At 39.5% G+C, this 21,339-nt stretch overlaps 1 protein-coding gene across 4 annotated transcripts in view; it reads left to right on the top strand.

Moving 5' to 3' along the window:
- LOC135946924 (inverted formin-2-like) overlaps positions 1 to 21,339 on the top strand; it is a 29,227-nt gene that overhangs the window by 5,748 nt on the left and 2,140 nt on the right. Inside the window, exons 1-21 of one of the 4 annotated variants that reach the window (XM_065495414.1) lie at positions 2,792 to 2,896; positions 10,840 to 10,998; positions 14,905 to 15,020; positions 15,927 to 16,120; positions 16,173 to 16,344; positions 16,955 to 17,581; positions 17,973 to 18,170; positions 18,230 to 18,291; positions 18,344 to 18,535; positions 18,596 to 18,696; positions 18,749 to 18,819; positions 18,875 to 18,982; positions 19,034 to 19,104; positions 19,160 to 19,286; positions 19,341 to 19,596; positions 19,651 to 19,748; positions 19,802 to 19,973; positions 20,073 to 20,225; positions 20,280 to 20,493; positions 20,782 to 21,056; positions 21,114 to 21,292. In XM_065495414.1, the coding sequence (XP_065351486.1) occupies positions 10,932 to 10,998; positions 14,905 to 15,020; positions 15,927 to 16,120; positions 16,173 to 16,344; positions 16,955 to 17,581; positions 17,973 to 18,170; positions 18,230 to 18,291; positions 18,344 to 18,535; positions 18,596 to 18,696; positions 18,749 to 18,819; positions 18,875 to 18,982; positions 19,034 to 19,104; positions 19,160 to 19,286; positions 19,341 to 19,596; positions 19,651 to 19,748; positions 19,802 to 19,973; positions 20,073 to 20,225; positions 20,280 to 20,493; positions 20,782 to 21,056; positions 21,114 to 21,292 (3,453 nt within the window). In that variant the 5' untranslated portion in view covers positions 2,792 to 2,896; positions 10,840 to 10,931. Of the gene's footprint in view, positions 1 to 2,791; positions 2,897 to 10,839; positions 10,999 to 14,904; positions 15,021 to 15,926; positions 16,121 to 16,172; positions 16,345 to 16,954; positions 17,582 to 17,972; positions 18,171 to 18,229; positions 18,292 to 18,343; positions 18,536 to 18,595; positions 18,697 to 18,748; positions 18,820 to 18,874; positions 18,983 to 19,033; positions 19,105 to 19,159; positions 19,287 to 19,340; positions 19,597 to 19,650; positions 19,749 to 19,801; positions 19,974 to 20,072; positions 20,226 to 20,279; positions 20,494 to 20,781; positions 21,057 to 21,113; positions 21,293 to 21,339 lie in introns of those variants that run through there. The other 3 variants (XM_065495415.1, XM_065495416.1, XM_065495413.1) reach the window with 3 other exon arrangements.

Here is a 21,339-nt window from a genome sequence, read left to right as displayed (position 1 = left end):
AGTAGACTGTATACTATAACACTCTCACTACACTCAAACAGATTTATGGAATGCTATAAATTGCCCCCTTCTGCTGCATTTTCAACCAACACAATATTGTCCGCGTGCAAGCGTGTAATTGCAGCTGTTATTGGGTGCCAGCCACCCGTATGGAGGTTAAGATCAAATTCTCAGTTCTATTTATTTTACAAAATAAGTAATATAAAATTGCACTAAAGGAGTCCGTTTTTGGACATTCTTCTTAATTATTTTCTGTTTTTACGAAAATTTCGATATAAATTTCAGGAATCGCCATTCCAAGTGCAGAATAATTTGAATTTTCTCATTTGTTGCCAGGTTTTTGGCCCATTAGATTTTTTCTGATGCTCATTTTCAGAAATTGTATTCACTTTGGTCTTATTTATACCTCAATTTGACATTTGGTTGAACTGCATGTTTACCACCAGCTGAGGAAATATTATTGACTAGAAAGAACTTAAATTTACTAAAAAGATATTTGTTCGTGGCTTCTATCTTTGTCTGACATTTTAAGTATTGCTCACATATTATGTCCAGTCCCTTATAGTGAGACACAAATAGTTTGGAATTGCAATGAACAAGTTGGTATTGTTCTGGCCATGAAACCTTTATATTATTAAATTCAAACTATCAAATGGCTAAGCGCGCGAAATCACTTGGAATGGATATTAATATTAGCTATAGTGAAATTTTCCATTGTAAAAGGTTTGGCACTGTTCTATGGGTTTTTAGGAAAAAAGCAAGAAACGCTGGATTGCTCTTGGTCAGGTAAGACTCAATTTGAGTTTTATTTTGTATAAGTTCAATCCGAGATTTTTATTTTATATTTGAAATATTTATTTTCTCCATTTATGCATATAATTGTATGCCCCCGATGAGGCCGGCCAATCTTTCCCAAAGGTTATCAATAACTTAAAATAGAAACATATTAGAGTCGTGCTATTTTTTAATTAGATATATATGTTAGTGTTTTTTTCTCTGTAGTCAAGCGTCGTGCACATTTTAGGCGGGCAATTCAATTATAACTGTGCCGAGAGCGTGATGTACCGCGGCCGTCGCCTAAGAATAAAAAAGTACACACACGTATAATATGCTTTCCCGCGTGCACATATTTGCTGCACGTAATATGTATGTGTGTATATATAAACTTCTTTTATGTTTGTGTAAGCGAAGGAAAACACTCGAGTCATGTCCAGGCCTAACTACACCGAGAGTTTCTTTTGCTCAATCATCATTTTTCTCTCGTTTCCAAATCGAGGCATGCATATAAATATTGTTCGTTACACATTTACTCTTGCTTTTGCACTTGCGGGAGTAAAAATAAAGCCTTCTGCTGTGTGTACATTTAATTGTTCGTTGCATAGCAGGCGTAGAGGTAATTAGCAAACCGTTCAAGTCCCTCGCGCCATTAATCATTGCTTTTAATTAGCAGAGTTCCTTTTTCAGCCTCACGCAAGCAATTACACGAAGATGGAGGAGGAAAATTAATAAAATTCACAAGCTTCGTTTGGATTTCTGGGAATTTGCGATGTTTAATTAACTCATGCAAGCATCATTACTGTGAGTTTTTAGTTACAATTTCATGATTAATATAGCAAACAAAAAAGTTTATTGGTATATATTGTAAAACAGGTTAAACTCTATTTTTATTCCAAAATTGAAATATTACTTTAATTCATCCGCGTGATCGACGAGATCCTCCTGAGTTCACGTTGTGCGTCATATATACACACTCGAGAATTAATTTATTCACGATAAATGCTGTGTACCGTACGCTCGAGGCTTGGTGATTAGAGATATGAGTGAAATTTATGTCCCAAACCAGTATACTTCTCGTCTCGTAAGACAATAAATTCAGGTCTCGCGATTGGCTATTGGCAGGTCGAGCCATAAATCACGAGAGGCGTACTTGGCCTCTTAGCGGCGGCGATTTTCACTCTGCATATCGCATCAAGTAGAAAAAACCTGTCAGCTATTAACCAATGCCGGGGCTCAAATTTTCATCAAACTGCTTCTTTTGCAAAAGTGTCGAGCGGAGACGGAGAGTAACTGCACTTCTGTTTGTTACCTTTTTACTTAGTTTTATTAGTTTAGACCCTTTAAGACTTGTTTAAAGTAACAAAACTGTTTTCAAAAAGGGAAGTTAAAATATTCTAGAACAATATTTTTACGAATCATAATTGCAAGATGTCCATATACGACATTAAAACAAATTGAAAAAAAATTTCTAGATGGAGCTGGAAATTTTCTATTCGCTTTTATGGTTGGGAAGTTTAGATTCAAAAGCCATTTTATTGCGGATCAGCAGAGCAACGATCGATGCCCCAAATAATGCATACAGTTTAAATTAAAATAAATTGAGTATGGATGCGAATAACATAATTAATCACAGCACTTGTTTCTTGTTCATTTAACTCCTGTGCCATTTATATAAATTTCAACTTCCTGACCATTCAAGTAAAGAACAATTCCAGCTCTATCAGGAACTTTTCTTAAATCCTTTTAACATCATTCTTAATTGGTCCAGGCATCATTCCATGACTTCCCATACGAATGGGTAAAATTCAAATATCACCTTCAATTTAACAAAACCTTAAATCTCAAAATATATAAATATACTCTACGAAATTACCCTTTTCATTAACTATTTCTCCATCAAAAATTGATGACCATAACGAAAGGGAAGTTCTAAGAAGGCGAGAAAAACAAACGTTAAAAGTTTGGAAAGTCCATTGAGTACATCGCTCTCGTCCGCTGCAGGGAGAACAAACATCCTTCGTTTGAACCCTATTGGGCGCCGCAATTCATCCTTTAAACGCGCGTCGACGCTTCAATGGCATCGTTAATTGACTTTCAAGTAACAGCTAGGCGAAACCAGGTGATGTAGAGCATAATAATTAATTGGACTTACAAAATCGAGGCGCGCGAGGAGCTGGCCAGTCCGTCGATCGGCGTCGTGCGCGGAGAAATCAATTGCGAGGCGATATCAGCAGGTATCAATGGAATGCCGCGCGCGAAATAATTAATAGTCCACGTGATCTGCTCGCAACCAACAGGCAACTCTCTGTCTGAGAATGCGAGTGCATGAATCGAGCGTTTTGTGTTTTGTCGAGAGAATTATAACGCACAGTGGACGTGTCTTATGTGCTTGGTGCCTCCGTTGCGCACGGAATTACTGCCCGACGCGACACACAGGCACGGACTGACTGATTAGATTTGTTGTACAAATGAACCGTATTTGAATTGCAAATATTTTTATATGCGGAGAACTGCTACTTTTCCCTGGTGAAAATCGCCTACATGTGTCAACATTGGCGCCGAGTTTCGTTCTCATATTCAGCGGATAAATAAATGGTGGAATTCTCAAGCTACTTTTTCTGTACTTACTGGTTTCTTGAAGATGATTGTTTTTAATTTCCGAAAGCAAGCTTTTCTCTGAATCCGGCACAGCCTTTTGCAGTTCATGTCGAGGGTAAATTTTCATTGATGGCATTCATTTAAGATTAAAAGAAAAGGTGCACCCTGCTTGATATCAACAGGGATCAAATTTAGGACCTTATTTACAATCTAATTTTATGATTTCAATGAAACTCCATCTTTTAACCATGGATTTTGTCACAAATTAAATGGAATCTCGTCTGGAAATTTATCAGAAAAAGAAACCCGAACGAAAATATTGTGAATAACCCCTCTCTAAATAGATTTTTTAGCCTCAGATTGATATTAAATCTATGTATGCTGATAAAATGTAATTGAAAACGTGTCCTAACTCAAGGCAGGCCGTACTCAGCCGCAGAGAAAAGCCATAAAGCATGCGAAGTGTGAAAGTGTATATTCAGTCATCAGGAGCACAAGTCAAAGTGCGGTCTCTTCCTGATTGAGATGCGGATTAAAATCCGACCTCACATCAGCACTCACAAGACGAATCCACGCGAGGCATAATATCACGCAGCTGCCGTGCGAGACGCCGAGCAATTTATTATTCCTCCGCAGTAAAGCGATTTTATTGTGCAAATATAATTTACAGCTCTCGGACAAGAGCGTGTATATTTATTAATCTGACTGGAAGGCAGGTTTGGCACGAGCGCGCGGCAAAAGTTGTTTGAGGAAGCCCGACTATGCGTACAACTTTGTCAGTTGTTCCTCTTCCAGGAATCAGTCTAATGAGACGTCCTTTTCGTGTTTGCTTGTATAGCAGCGTGTGTTTTATTTGTTTTCGCGGCATGCGTTTGTTGTTCCACTTGGCGGCTAGTTAGTTGTCAGCAACAAAACTTCAAGAAAGGACGAGCCGCCGGAATTGAACGGCCGCCAGAGAAAAAGGCTTTCGCGCCAAATCGAGATGTTGACAATTTCTTAATGTCATTATTTAACAGCATTAACTGAATGCGGTAGGCATGTAAACGCGAAGCAGGAATTAGTTGCAATAAAATCAAACGCGGAAGGAATTTATGCAAAATTGAGACAAGATAATTATAATATGGACTCCTTCTAGATCTGATCACGCAAACCGTCCTGTTTGACAGGCGAAATATTCAGTCAATCAGCGATAAATATCCAGATGAAGACGTGTAGCGAATCAGCTAATTAAACAATTATAAAAATAAGCCTGGCATATAATTTGCTGTCTCTTTTTTGCTTAAAGATTTTACTGATAACCTTAAATAGAGACGTTGAATTGTTTCGTTTTGCTCCTAATTTAAATAAGCTCCAAGGAGATTTTGACAAGTAAATTACAAATATATATATATATCGATTTCTTGATCCATTCATGATTTTTAGAGTTGCTACCCTCACCAAATTTACAAGCAAAGGAACAAGAGCTCGGAACATATAGCTCTATTATTATCACTTTATTGTAGTTTATTTCCTTTTTTCTATATCTAATTGTTCATAGAATGATAAAGAATGGGAGATAATTAATTTCGCGGCACTTCGCTATTCCATTTTCTTGATTTGGCGGCAAGTATAGCAGCCTTCAAGAAGTTACATAGAGTTTACATTTGCTCTTCTTGAACATTTTCGTGATATCAAGAGCAGAATTTCACTATTTTGAAATAGTTCAGTAAAAAGGAAGAAATTTTGGCTTTGTTGAGAAAGGAAGTTGTGATGCTGGGAGAGGTGTGAGTTGTCAAGAATTTGTAACTCGTTTTTCTTTTCGTCTATGCTCAGATATGCGAGGACAGTCGGACGTTTTCAACGACTGTCGATTCAGAATTCTCTGCAGCCAATACTATATATGCTCTGAAATTTGTTTTGAAACTAAAGCACTGTTGATCCGAGGCCTCGTAAAATTGATTTGCAAATTGAATTATTTTAAGCTCAAAATTAACCCAATGTCTCTAGTATCGAGCATTTTAATCGTGATGGGCCGCTTTAAGTCTACAATTAAGGAGAAAAATTTCATTTTCACACATTTTCAATCTCTAGGTTCATCAGGTTCTGCAAAACAGGATTCATAACCACAATCAATTAGACAAATCTTTTTACTGCACTAGATTTCTTAATTCCCTATGGGTGTACTTTTTCTCATTTCCAGAGAAAATTATCTATTATCTTGATTTGGAACATCTTTTCATCTAAATAATATTATCCTGAAGGTTTTACAACAATTTATAGTCGATCTGATGTGCCCATTGTGATTTGAATCTCTCGCAAAGCTGTTTTTTTCTATGACTATTTTTTTTATTCTGCCCACTGCTCTGGAAAACAAATATCAATATTTTGCGTCCAAACTGCGGACGTCCCACATTAACGATAATATCTCAATCGAAAAGCGAGGGGCAGGAAGAGGAGTGCAATCAAAAACCATTTAGCCACTGCCAAAACTAAATATAAACACGCCGTAATCATTCCGATTCGCACGCACATGTATTAACTCGCTGGGGCTAAGTGGAACACGCCTTTCAATTTACGAAAAACACATTATAGAAAAGGCGAGCAAAAGTAAAAGATCGGGTTCTCCTCTGCGGTGCTCGCCGAGCCAAGAGCTTGTGTGTGTGTGTGTGTATAATTTTCTACGCACCGCGCGCGAGTGCGCCTCCTCCTTTTTCGTCCTACACACCGCTTTTTTCACAGTGTTATGAAATTCTTGATATGCTCTCTCGCAGGTAGACCGACAGAGGAGTTGGAACATTAAATGAGCGCTGTTTTAGCGTCCAAGGTAAACGTCCGTCAAGACACTTCCTATATAGGCACACGCGCGTTTTTCACAACACTCCTTTCCAACCGCGTTTCCACAGAGCTATACCAGACTACAAATTAAAAAAATATTTCAAATTCTGATTTTCATTTGACTAAATTGAATTTATTTATCTACAGCAGACTTGATTCAATCTCTTAAATGTGAAATTTTTTATTTGTAGAAGCAAATGCGTTAATGCATTTTGATTTTATTGCAGGCGTCGGGATGCAAAGCAAAGAGACGAGATGTAGACAGAAAACGAGATTCAGTTGGCTCCGGGGCGCGTGCAAGTTAAAGTGTAATGAAGCTGTAAACACAGACAATGATTTTTATTTGAGAGCACTTCCTGCTGCCTGTGGCCGTTTTCCAGCGAGAGCAAACAAATTTCTGCCCTTTATGGCCTTGGTAATTTATGGCACCACCAGTGCGGCCAATTTGCATAAAAATGCGTCCGATCAGCGAAAACAAGTTTGCTGAGCTAAAACATAAAAATCGCTGCTGGCATGAACGCACTCATTTGCGGTAATTTTCTACTGCTCTGATTGACAGTAAAGTTGCTACAAATATTTCGTAAAGATCAGTTTATTTTTATAGCGGAATTACTCGGGTTTTTTATTTGAAAGACCACTCCTTTAAAGGAAAAATTAAGGATAACTAAAATATCCTGCTTGATGCCCACAAGACCAAAAAGTGCGAATTCCGTTCACATAATACCTTAAATGTGGCGATACTTTGTTTTGCTGTTACCTTTCCTCCACCGCCCAAATAGGTGGGAAGATGAGGTCATAATTTAAGCCCTAGGATTTTTGTTCGACACAAGGAAAATCGGATCAATGAATAATTTACAAGGAATTTCTCGCGCATACTCGCTCCCACACCTAATCTAAATCCAAAACAATTTAAAAAAAGGAACGCTCTAGAACTGTTTGCAAACTTTGAAATTGATCTGGTTGATTATGTGTGGCCGTGAATCGGATCACGGCGAAATATATAGGTTGCAAAAGCGATTATCTATGGCGAGTGCGTGTGCGGTGGAATCGGAGCCCCTAGCTGCACGTGGGGCGGATAGATACGTGTGTGTAACATTATTTATGGGCATGTGCTGCTCGTGCTGAGTGCTCGCTTTATATAAATCAAAAATATCGTCATTATTAATCATACTCTGTTGCGGATATTATGCTGAAATGAGGTGGATTGAAATATGTTTTCACTAATCATTAATTCATTTTATTGCAGCTGTAAACACCTGGTTAACAGAGAAATAAAATTCCAGATAAAATCATAAATTTTTACTTGATGGTTTTTTTTTCACAATCAGCGCAATCATCAGAAGCAAACCCGATTACTTTCTCAATTTGGGCAGCATTATGATACGTCGGCAGTAAGCTTATTTCCAGTTAGACCACAGCCACCAACACGGCGGTAGGTTAAATCCGTTAATTCACAGGATTAGTTAGCAGCCTCACTTCCTACGGGTAAAAGCTACTGCGTAGATGTTCCAAATTTTAATTATGTGCGAGTGGAATTTCGCGGTTGATGAAAATGAAAATACCCTAGAGTTTCTTGTTTAGCTAAAAAATGGACTTGAAATTGAAATGTTAGTTGGACAGCAATTTTTAATTATATATTTAATCGATTCTGATGGAAAATAATTTTTTTTAAATAAATTTGTAGTAGGTCGCAAGATTAAAAATTGCTCCTTGCCTTTTTTTCTAAGTCACTATTTTTGCTCTTAATAATCTCACCTTTTAATTCTGACTTGTCGTTGACGCTTTATTTACAATATTTGCTCTAAGGGCTCGGAAAACCCTAAATTGTTTAGAGATGAGCGGAGACGAGCTATTTTAATAAGTAAAATATATGACAACAAAATACACATTTTCTTGCTGCTAGTTTAGGCTTTGTTCCTAAATATATAAGGTTCAAACATTAATTGAAAACAGTTGTTTTGCGACAATAATTCATTTGAAATCGTTCAGCTTTACATAAAGGCTCAGATAACAATATAAATTCCCAAAATTCAATTTTTCCGCAAATATAGTATTTTATGTAGCCCAATTATTTTTACGACCAAAAACATCAACAAAATGGCAACTAAATGTCAGCCTACCATTTTTTCGACAAAATAACATGTATTTCATAGCTGATTTTAATTCATTTACAAATTTGTGTGCACTATGAGGGTGGAAAATTGCTATCCTCAACAGGAAGAAAGTACTCGTCATTTTTATTGAAGGATAATTATTCGAAGCATTGTTTAATATAATTTTTTACTTTGACTGTTGTTTTCTCCCACTTTACACCGTGGTTAAAATTTTCAGATAAGTCAAAGAGGTTTTAATTTCAAAACCTGATTTTTTTTAATCTCTAGACCAATAAAGTTTTGGACAATTTAACTTACATCTTCTCCGCTATATAATTTCATTTTTGAGCCTGTTAGTAGTTTTAATAATTGATTTTGACTTAAAAATGTTTTAATTTGTTAAACGCCAGCAACATAAGACTTATAAATTTGCCTTCTTTTTATGGCTTTTTGGAAAAACTTAAGAATAAATTGGTCTTTAAATGATTTTTTTTTTTCAAAAAATAAGGCTTTAGAGGAAAACAGAGGGACAAAATGGCAAACCTTGTTGGGGGAGACTAGCATATTTTACAGTGAATAGCTTCGACGGGAGTGCTTCTCTTGGATTGCTTCAATTGAATTCAAGCAGATATATTAAATGCTGAGTTTATCAGGTGCGCTGCATTTTCGGCCGCGCGCGACACAGTTGTTTAGCTGCCGATCAGGTCGGGCGTGTGGTGTGTGTGTGTTGTTCGTAGCTGGCCTAGTCGCCCTTGGTGACATAAGTCGCCGTCGCGTTTAATATTGTCTCTTTCTCTGAGAGAGCAGTGGGTTGCTTGGCCAATCGTGGCAGCGTCTGCAGCAGCTGAATGGACCCGATCTGGTTTTCGATCCTCCAGGCGTTCCTTCCTTCTCGCTCTCTCTCGCGCGCGAGAGCTCGTTGGGCGCTATGATATACACGTATTATTATTATTATGTCTGCGCGCCGCTTTTCAATCGGTGAATAAAATAGAGACGAGAGAGAGAGAGAGAGAGAGAGAGAGAGAGAGAGAGAGAGAGAGAGAGAGAGAGAGAGAGAGAACACAACAATCAAGTTCCCAGGACCCGAGCGGGCAGATCGAATGACCTGCTGGCCATTTCAGCACACCGCACACACACTCTCTCACTGGCCAACACTTCGTGGCACACATACTCGCCTGGGAAAATGGAAATATTGCTTTTCCGCGTCGTGACCGTTTCACTCTCTGTCACAACTCGTTGTTTGTTGCCTTCCGACAGCCCTGAAATAGATCTTTGCCGCGAACAATGCAGGCTGAAGTTCGCATTTTGTTATTTACTGCCCTAATATTGTGAACCATCTGTCTTGTGTTTATAGGGCTGTTAATTTTCGACGGGGGTTAACGCAAAATAGACAACTACTACCATGAAATTTTCCCGGAAAAACTTTCGTTTTTATGATTTAAATTATTTTTAAACAATTTTTTGAAGATCTTCAACCCTCATTTTACAGCAGAACGTAACTGCATGAATTGGCATATCATGAAACGGAAAGGCATTGGCAAATATTTAAACTAGCTTATAGCTGGGCAAAAATCGAGTTTGTGTGAGCTTAGTCGCTTCTGATATGCTCGCATTCTTGCGGCTATCGGGTTCTGAATGGCAAACCAGGGGTCGTCCGATTACAAACCGCAAAGTGACTCCCAGTGTGTCTCTAGAAAAGTGATTCAACTTATCCACTCTTTGCTTAGGTCAGCGAGTGCTAACACACCGCACGCCTGTATGAAGGAAAACGGCTACCAAGTGTAGCAGATTGTTAACGTGTGCTCTATTCATGCGTGATCACACCTCAAGTCTTTCACTTGGAAAAAATATTATTTCGTATATTTGCTTGATACTTTTCTGTAAATTATTGATATAATATTTTCCTTTTTATTTTTAACGGGATTCTTTTAGCAAGTCCAGCAGCTTGTTTATTACAAAATCAAATTAAAGCGTTTCGTAAAGGTTATTTGAAAGCTGAAATAAGTTTCTCGTGAGTCGAATCTTTGTTCTCGAAACGGCTTGTGTATTTTATGTATGCGAGGAGGCCAAGAATATAAACTTCACATATTTATTATTTAACACGACTGTGTCCTAAAAAGACAGCACAGTATATGATCAACACCTGTGCATACTATCTGTAAAAAGTGAAAAATGTAAGAACGTTCAACGTCCAGATATGCTGCAAGGGCCTTTTTAGAAAACAAAATTTAAAACTATACATTAAGGAAACTTTATGAAAGTTCATAAATTGCGAAATTCTGTGATCTTATTAGGATGGGGGCCATTAGCGAAATTTTTGAAAAGGACAAAATAAAATTCCACATTTCCGCATTGTACAGCTTGATGTTACGGCTGCCCGGGCCTCGCCATTATTTTATTTTTGCCAAGTTTCCTATGGTTGAATTTGCTTTGAGAGGAAAATTGTGACAAAAACGCAGATTTTTTTCTTGTCAAGGGCACACGTCAAATTGGCGCTTTTTCAACAGATGATGCGTTAATCGCGAATTAATGAGACGATTTTCATGCATGTTCGCAGGTGATTCACCCGTTATGAGAGGCTGTGCGGCGGCGTCCTGAAAGTGAAACCGGCGATTCTGACCTCGCCGCGCGGCGCCAGCTGCAGTGACCATGGACTCCCAAATAGGCCTTGATTACATCGTCGAGAACCGCGACTACACGGCTAAATTGGCTCTGGGTAAGCCCTCAGTGACACATTTGCCCATTTTTGGACATATTATTACATACACACTCTCGGCTTTGCTGCCTTTTTGCCGCCAAATCACGCGCGCAGCAATGATTTATGCCGTTGTAAATGGACACACGGCGCGCTGTTTTTCTACGAATGCCGGATCGACGCGCCAGGGACCAAAAGAAGAGAAAAACAGAAGCGTGCACTAGATTTGCTTTGGTCATTTACTCACAATCACCACCGTTTTTATTACACACAGGCTCAGCTAAACTATACGACATGCAATCCACATGGGAGTAATTTTCTTTCTGTCCAAAAGTCCTCATTTTTATTAGATTTTGTAATTTTACCAAGATAACAAGGGTTGAAATTTTTAGATGGCTTTTTGACATTTTAAGTGGGTGTGTAGCCTATTTTAACCTAGTTTTAGATTCTAAAATGAATTTTAAAGTCAAGCTCAATTTTCGCTTAGGAATTATTTTTTTCAACAAATGGTTCAATCTCAATTTTAAATAAAGGTTTTTTTTATTTTCGAATCGACAGATGAAAACAATTTATTGAAAAACACGAAAAACACCATTATAAGTTTGGAAATTCAAGAAAAAATGTAAAAAAATGTCTCGTATTAAATGTGTATTCCGGCTTCAAAAGCGATTTAAACGGTTTTGGGCTCAAATGGCAATTTGAAATGTGACTCAAAAGTTGTAATATTATGTGCTTCATCCTCATCTACCGTCTTAAAGTAAATCTAACTAGCACAGAAGAAAACTATTTGACGGTCTTAAAATCTCCAAACTAATCATAACAGACGTACGTTTAAATAAAAAAATATTGAAATTTCTTTTTTTAATTTTTGGCATTCATACATTATTTATATAAAATAAATCCACCAAACTCATGCTATGAACTTGATGGAACGCTACCAGGATAAACTAAAAACGCAATGTCCAGCATGTCTGTGTTTTTGTTCGTTGTGGAACAGTCTCGCTGGATTACAAACGAGGTGTCTAAATTGTATGAGGCATGCTGCAGCCAGTTTGGCGAGTTACGCATCCCACACGAGACGAAACAACGTTGTCAAGTCGAAAATATTTGATCTGCAACCCAAATTTGGCCAATATGATAATGAAAAGCCGCGTGCAACTTTCCCATTGGCAGAGAGAGCGCACTTGCGTTGAATGCGGGCCAAAAGTTATGCAAATTTCGAGAGCGAAATGAAAAACTACCGACCATATGGTCAACCGGCAAAAAGTGGTCACGACCACGATCTCGGTGGCGGCGGCGTTATTATTGTCAAAAAGATGTTTGGCAAAGGTCACGTTTCCCTCGGATGGGATGCGAAAATCAAGGTTGCCAGCCGTGACCTCAGCATGCAGGGAGCGAACCGAAATAATATTCAAACAAATCGCGATCGCGGGGAGAAAGCTTTCTCTATACACGCTAGGAATTGTGCACAGTCATCTTCTAATTGTGATGTAACCATATAATTTCGCCTCTCTGCCCGCGCACTCTCGTTCTAACTTGAGTGACAGACACTTCAAGGGTCTCACTTGTTCCTTGTTGTGAGTGCGGCGCGTTGTAACTTTTCATTCGCCGCACGCGCGTTTCATATTTAATTTTTTTAATTATGCAGCTTGTCTCGATCCATGTTGCGCAAAATTAAAACGAACAAAAACAAAATGTTCTCAATTTCAAAGTCGCGCGAGGGATCAACTCGAAATAATTGCTTGCATTGCGCGCACTCCTTCCTGGCCCCTCGCTTAAATAACAGACCAACCATTTTCACTTTTTATTGTCACGTTTCAAACGTTACTTTGATCATTTTAGAGCTTGAAAATATTTGTGAACTATCCGGGAAATATTTGCATACATTTAGAATTAGATCAATTTTGTAGCAATAAAATTGTTCATCCGGATAGCTTTAATTACGATAGGATAGCTCCGTACAGTATGGGCTGTTTCAGCACTTCACAACAAACTGCTCTTATTGGTCGTTGAAAACGATTGAATGCCCTCAGCAACTGAGTAAACGCATTCGACAATTGAATGATTTTAGTAAGCAGTAGAGTACAAAAGTTAAGGAGGCCTGACACGAGGAGCGAATCAGAAATCAGAATGAGAACACAGGAGATTGTTTTCTTACCACTATTTGTTTCACTTTTTCTGGCTATCATTTTTTAAAGCATAATTGAGAGTTAAACCAGTTTACGAAAACCAACGTTTATTTCATATCTTTAAAAAACAATATTAAAACTTAAATTTTGATGACTAATTCAACTGTACATAAGGAAAGAAAAACAAAGTGATACTAACTTCAATGCGAAATTTTCTAATTAATTTAAATAAAACTAGAAAACGCCATCATATTGTTTGATGGCAAAGTAACTTTTGAGCGTTTTTTAATGCTGCAGACTTAAAGTACTTAAAATCAACTAATCCCGCAAATAGTTAGTCAAAACCAAAAAAGCCAATCTTGTGACACTCACGTTTTCCTGATAGGCTACATTCACGATTCGCTTTGTTTAATTTTAAATGTGACATTAGTGAAGGCTTAATATGCAATTCCATAACAAACAAATTAATTCGTAAGTTTTTTCTGCTGCTACAAATAATTCTTAATTCAACTCACGCTGCAAAGGGTACACGCGCAGTGACCATTATAATATCATGCATAATTTATCATATATATCTGTTGTACACTTCTTGTATGTGATAAAACTACCAATCGTCTCTATCGACCAGTCTTTTAAATTAAACAAGGGAAAATGTAATATTTCATCTTGATCACCCACTGTCTATATTATGATAAAAAATCTGGTGAAGTCAAAAGCATGTTGAATAGGAGTGTCAATTTTAGACGGTTTTGGAGCTAATTAAGACGATTGTTTAGACTTTTTATACTTAATTTTCGTTCAGATTATATCAAATTTTCAGAGGGTTGCAATTCGTCCTGGTCCCGGCAAAATTGCGCAACGCTCAACAAACACCCAAATTTTCAGTGTCAAATTGATTGTTGGACCTTTTCTTGCAACAAGGAAATTCGCGTTTGGTCGTTGAAAGTTACGCAATTTTGCCGGGACAAGGACGAATTCTTATTTCCAAGGTTTTAAGTTGTTTCATTTTTCAACTTAAGATTTTTTCGAAGCCTATTTATTACGATTGGGGATTTTTCGACGTTTTTTGATGTCAACAACTTAACATTAGTCAACAGAGGATCATTAATACTTTGGATATTTTTCCTTAAAATGACATTGTTGCAACAAAATATTTTCATCGGATTACAGCTCAGCCATTGGTTTATCTGATCGCAAAATCAGCAATCAATATAATTGAAAAAAGTACAAACCCGAGAAAATTGTGATTTTAAGCTCAATTTTTGGAAATATCGCAATGGAAATTAAAAAAGGCTAGAATAATTGTTAAATCTCAAAATGAATTAACGTTTTCTAGAACAATAGATTTTAAAACGGCACCTTTTAATTTTTATGGAAAATATTGTATTTGTAATTAAAATCTTTAAAGCGCCTACAAAGCAGATACTATATCCTGCATTTTTTAGGTTTTTATTAAGATTCAGATTTCAACGGTTTTTGAAATCAAAAGATGGTTCTAAGCTTGGTTTTAAAGTCTTTAAATTGCGTAATTCATGCTAGAAGTAAACCAGTCGAATAGAAAACAAACAGTCGACCATCTGAAATTCCCAACCCAAAATTATCAAGAAATAACTGATTACCAGATGACTATTTCGTTTTAATTGCAATATTCGTTATGACAAACTTTTAGTATACTGTTATCTGTGCATATTTCAATCTGAAATCGTTTGTAAGCACAGAGAGTGGAGATTGAAATTTACAATGCAAAAAGATGCAATTGTACTCCATAATAACACAGTGAACTTGTGCTTGCTTTCAGCGCTGGACACGAGCAACGAGACAGTGAAGAAGCAGGTCTTCGAGCTGCTGTCGGCGCTGTGCGTCTACAGTCCGGAGGGCTACGCCCGCGCCCTTGACGCACTCGAGTTCTATAAGGTGTGTGTGCCAATTCCTGCCGCTCTGACTCAATCCACAACACCGGCCGCGACCATATGGCCGCGCGCCGCTTACGTCACACTTGAACTTGAATTGCAGGCGAAAGTGCTGCGCTGCAGCCGGGGCACCATCTGGCGCCCCCGGGCGCCCCGCTCGCCACCCCCAAGCCCCCAGACCGCCCCCGGCCGACTCGCGGCGCCGCAGTTCGAGGCCAATGTCGCGCCCGGCCCGCTATTTTTCTCAATCTATGCCCTTTTGGTTCGTAAATAAAGCTCTTGGGCAATTGGACTTAAACTCGCGTTTCATCATAAAACGACAGCCTGCAATAGCATTCATTATAATGCAACGCAAATTTATTCTAAATAAACAACACAGACAACAACGCTGTAGCAAAGATGCGGCTACATCCATTCTCCTTCGCACTCCCCCCTTTCCTGAATTAAATCTGCGACTTCATACAGCATTAAAAGCGATTCAGCTCACTTCTGATTTTATTTAGTTTGTAAGGATGTGTATATTTTTTAACATTACAAGTACAGTCAATTGTGACGAATCATCGGATATCGAATAATAGTGCGCAGAAAATAGTCTCGTTTCTGCACAAAAAATGTTGAAAAAAAAAAACATAATTAATCTAACAATAAGTGGAAAATCTACTTTATAGCTCCCATTATCACTTGGCTTTGTACTTAGGAAATCGCGAGGTAGCTGCTTCGCAGTCTTGATATTACACATAGTACATAATTAAAAGTCCGAGCAAAATATGTATTATTCATAATTATTTCTACTGTTAAACGATTGAGTTCAACCATATTGTCGCGTTCGTTCAGTTTACCAAAATCGAAAAAATATTACATTTAGATAACTTGATTTTTAAACATTTGCGTAATTTCCGTTTCGGCGCAGACACACAAGAATGAACGCTACCGCTTCAAGATAATCGTGACAGAACTGAAGGAGACTAGCAGCCTCGAGTACCAGATCGCACTCCTGGCTTTTGTCAATTGCCTCATCATCTCAGTGACCCAGCTCAAGGACAGAATCCGCGTCCGCAATGAATTCACAGGACTCAAACTTCATGAAATGCTCTCAACCTTGCAGTGAGTTTTTGCACAAACGTATCTGATTTCATCTAATTTTAAAACATTCCAGGAGGAGTATATCAGAAAATCCTTCAAAACTGAGTCAGGAGCTGCGGGTGCAGTTGGATGTTTTCTCTGAGCAGAAGGAAGGTGACGAGGCTGCCACTAGGACGGACGGCTCCCTGAGCTCGGCGGTGGATCTGAACTCGCACCTAGATGTTTTCTATGTTATCTTAAATCAGGTAATTGCAGTCGTTGAAATCCCCCATGCATGATTTTCCAGCAGACGAAATGGTTAGATAGGCAACCGGCTCGACAATGATGCTCAGCGGGTTGTCGAATTCTAAATCCGAAATTTGTAATAATAATGTTTTCTGTTGATAAATGGTACATAACATTAAGGGCTGCGCGATTAGTTTTTGTGATTATTTTCTGGGGCGTGATACGCGATTATGAACTTCTAACAAAAAACATAATGAAAAAGTGTTTTCTACACACTGTAACTTCATTCTCTACGTGCTATTTTCTAATAGCTGTGTAAGTGTAAATATAATTATATTTAGAACATATATTGTCATCACAAGAATTTAAATTTGCTGCTCAGTGCGACGGGAAGTTTCCCATCTGATAGTAATATAATACATGAATAATAAACGGAAATTTATGATTTAATTTTAACTAACTATTTTACTAATATGGATACCTGTTTTTGCAACTATCTTATCTTATTCTGATTAGATCATTTTGTCTACTCTAGCAAGAGTAAAAAAAGTATCAAAACCAGATGACAATTCCAGTTGATCTCTAATTTTTCATAAAAGTGACCTGCGCTAACTCGGCCTGTCATTAAAGGTTGTAGACACGCCGCAGGAGATCCCGTTCCTCAACATCCTGCAACACCTGCTCAGCGTTGACCCCAAAGAAGCGTCAAGTGACATAATTTGGGACGCGGCCGAGACCCTGGTGTATCGTGCGACGCTGCTGGAGTCGCGCGAGGAGGCGAGCCGCCTTCTGGGCGCACACGCACGCAGCCAACCAAAACTGCAGGCCGGGGGCGAGCGCTCGTGCTTCTGCAACTGCCACCGGGATGCGGACGGGGGTGGAAAGCGGAAGCAGTCCGGCGCATCGCCGCTAGTGCTGCCCCCGGTGCCAGCGGCGGCTCCACCACCCCCGCCGCCTCCTGCGCCACCGATGGCTGGCGGACCGCCGCCGCCACCGCCGCCTCCACCCCCAATGGCCAGGGGACCCGCTCCCCCGCCCCCACCGCCACCTATGCTGTCGCCAACCAGCGCCGCGCAGAAGAAAATTTCCATTGCGGCGGCCCATGAAGCTGCTCTAAGTAGGGGCGGCCACCTGCACCCAGGGTTGTCCGAAGCAGAGGTGGCCTCCCTGGACGCCATCCGCCTGCCCCAGCAAGACACACCCGTGCCCAAGGCCAAAATGAAGACCTTCAACTGGAACAAGATTCCGAATAGCAAGGTTTGTTTGGCTACCTGTCAGTTATTCTAAAAATCAGATCAAAAATGCTCATGGGTTGACAAATTTTATGAAGTTAATATAATTTTGGCTGAAAATTTTCATTTCTGCCTATAATTCTATCCAGTTTCAATGGCTTTAGACTGTTTTAGATGCTCTTAGACCGTTGAAAATTTCATAATTCGTGCTTCTATGAAGCTCCAGTGATGATTGGCAGAGCAGCAAAATTCAATCGTCCGAGTTAGAATCATGTTATTCTTATTTTATCTTTTGGAAACTGGAACAGTGCCATTTTTTTTTTAAATTGTCAATCTTAATATACTGATGCGTGATTTTTATAAACGAAAATGTTGGTCAAAAGAAAGCAAACGTGATGCAGTAAAAAAATATGTAGGTTGTCGGCAAAAACAACATTTGGTCGATGGTGGCACAGAGTCATAAGCACTCGCCGATGGCCGACCTGGACTGGGCGGAAATGGAAGGGCTCTTTTGCCAGCAAGCTACGGCAATCACCACGGCGCCAATGCCGATAACAAACTCTCCAAGACTGGGAGGCCTCAGGGATGACACGCCAAGGAAAGAGAATACAGAGGTAACTAAGCGCTTTTAAAGTCAATCACGATGGCTCTAATATTTAATAAAATTTCACAGATAACTCTTTTGGATGGCAAGAAGAGCTTAAATGTCAACATATTTTTGAAACAGTTTAAAAGGTAAAAGTAAATTGTTTAACTTGCGAACTGTTAAAAATTAATCTTTAACTAGTAGCTCGCATGAGGATATTGTAAAACTGGTGCAAGAAGTGCAACCTGACGATATCGGCGCTGAAAGGATGCGAACCCTTCTGCGCTTGCTGCCAGAGCTGGACGAGCTGGAGATGCTGACCTCATTTGACGGCGATAAAAATAGACTGGGAACAGCAGAAGCATTTCTTTTGAGACTGATCAAAGTGCCTAAGTAATAAATTCCGAGAGCAATACACCACAGAACAAATTTAACTAAGCGAAACTTTTCTAGTTATAAGTTGCGAATAGAGAGCATGCTGTTGAAGGAGGAGTTTAAGACCAACATGAATTACTTGGAGCCCAGCATCGGAGCCATGATTGACGCAGGAAGAGGTAAGAATAATAATTTACATTCGTGTTTTTTTCTACTCTCGGTGCTGTTTAGATGTGATGGAACACAGGTCGCTGCAAGAAGTTCTTTATATGGTTTTGGTAGCTGGAAATTTCCTCAACTCAGTGAGTTTAAAAACAATTGATCCAGAGAAATATGAAATAAACGTCTTATTTCTAGGGTGGATATGCCGGAAACGCTGCTGGAGTCAAGTTGACCTCTTTACAAAAACTCACCGATATCAGGGCAAACAAGCCCGGCATGAATTTGCTGCACTTTGTCGCAATGGTAAAGAATTTAAGTTACATTATATGACAGGTTAAAATTTTTTTTCAACAGCAAGCGCAAAAGAAGAACGAAGACTTTCTGAGGTTCCCTGACCAACTGACAGTATTAGAGGAATCCACGAAGTAACTTAACATAAACTGTAAATGTTTTAGCACTGTTATTTCCCAAAAATTTTAGAACATCCGTGGAGCAGTTGCAGAATGATATAAACGCTTTAGATGCCAGAATCCAAAAATTGAAAAAGCAAATCGAGTTGCCCAGCACTGAAATTGAAATAAAAAATGGAATGATGGAGTTCATAGAGGTAACAGTTGCATCTTATACATCAGATTGAAAATTAAAGTTGGCAAAATTTCAGTACGCTGAGAAGGCCGTTGTAATGCTAAAAGAGTTAATGTGCGAATTGGACAGCGTGAAAAAACTACTTGCCGACTATTTTTGCGAGGAATACTCGTCCTTCAAATTGGAAGAGTGTTACAAAACTTTACACACTTTTTGCGTCAAATTCAAGCAGGCCGTTGCAGACAACGCCAGGCGACAACTTCAAGACGAACAGGCCGCCGCCAGACGAAAAGTGAGGGAAGAGCAGCTAGCTGAAAAAAGACGCCAACTATGTGAGTTTGAATGAGGCTTGTCGAGAATTAAATAACAATGCAATTTTCTCTCAGTTTCAAGTCAATCTGGCTGTGCACTGGACTCTGAATGCAGCTTACAGGAGTCTCTCTTTGGTTTGACACAAAAGAGAAGCTATTACGACAGCAATAAAGTAAATATACAAAAAATTGCATAATTTTTTTCTAAATTGAAAAAAACCAATAGGCGAGAAAAGTGCCGAACGGCTCAACGTCGACGCAAGGCCTCTCGGAAGAAGATGCCTCTGTCACAAGTTCTCCGGCAGTTACCAGAAGAAGGACTGGTTCCTTTTCAGGACCAAGTGCTGAGCTAGGACAAGCACCACAGAATGCCCTTGGCCAAGAAACCTATTCACCAGGTCTCAATACACAAAATACCTTAGTATAAATTTAATTCATTTGTTTCTGGTCGTTTCTGGCATGTTTTAATTTTTGAATAATGGCTTACGCTTCACTAGATGTGACACCAAACGGCACATTGAGGAGAAGGAGAAGCAGGGTTCCATCCGAAGAGGACGACTCCAGTTTAATGGACTTTTTGAGGGCATCAGGCCAGCAAGCATCGGCCGCTGCTGAATCGCTCAAAGACAGAAAGTCATGGGGAAGCTTAGGTACAGTTTAACTGGTAGATTCGTTGCTTGTTATAAATTTATGGGCTTGCACAGATCGTTCTTGGGCCCGACGCGCAAGGGGAAGTGGACGAAAGCGGCCGGATCTGTTGAGCGCCGACTTTAGCGGCGACCGTGAGAGACCGAGCAGCCCCTCGCTGCCCGTGGTGGAGCCTGCGGCGTCCACAGGTCCCGCCCGGCCGCCAGTCTTGCCGAGTGGTTTGACGCCGACCGACGACGTGGAGGGTAAACCAAGGTGTGTCATTGCAAGGTATCTATCCCATTTCATTGCTTTCGCTCGGGCATCACGTGTGTTGAGAGCATGCTGGAGGAGAGGAAATAAACTGCACTTGTATATACGTAATGTATTAGTGAAAATAAGTAAATAAATATTGTTATGTACAGCTAAATTGGAAAAAATGAGAATGCGCTAATTTGCAGCACAAATCATCGTTAGATTAGAATAATGTGTGCATTTTTGATGTTTTCGTGTATGTTGTCTGCATATCCCAATATTTTTAGAAGCACAATTTTTAAAAAATAATATTCCCAAAAACAGGGCTTGGAGGCAAAAAATCGAGGCGTGGCTAATGGACAGTGAGAAAGAAGAAAAGATGAGCGAAGAGCAGCGGCGGAGGCGTCGGCCACCCGCGATGAATCGCCGCTCCACAGCCGAAACTTCAACCGAGTCGGCAGAGGGTGAAAACAGAAACGGGTCGGGTATCTTGGACACTCTCCCGGAAGAGAAAACGGGCTCTTACCGCAGAGTCTACTCCGACTGGAAACCTACCATTGAGAAAACGGACGTCGTCGGTGCCATGGAAGCGATAGCAGGTCTGTATATGTGGGGACGTTCGATAAATTGTAGCAATTTAATTTTGAATTTTACAGAGGCACAGCAACCATCAGTGGCCATAACTTTGAAAGACAAGTCAGCCTGGCGGAAATCGAATTTGAATGCGAGCACCGACGAGCCTGATGTTAACGCTAGAATGCTGAGAAGATTGCGCTCGAGGACGCAAATCGATAATCCAGACGATGCCGACAGCTCAACCAAAGATACTCAAAAGGTAATTTAATCTTTTTAGTCGATTGCGTTTACTGACGATGTAATTTT

This window comes from Cloeon dipterum, chromosome X, assembly GCF_949628265.1.
Source record: "Cloeon dipterum chromosome X, ieCloDipt1.1, whole genome shotgun sequence".
Taxonomy (NCBI): Eukaryota; Metazoa; Arthropoda; class Insecta; order Ephemeroptera; family Baetidae; genus Cloeon; species Cloeon dipterum.
The sequence above is the reverse complement of the archived record's forward strand: the minus strand, read 5'-3'. Positions and strand labels throughout refer to the sequence as shown.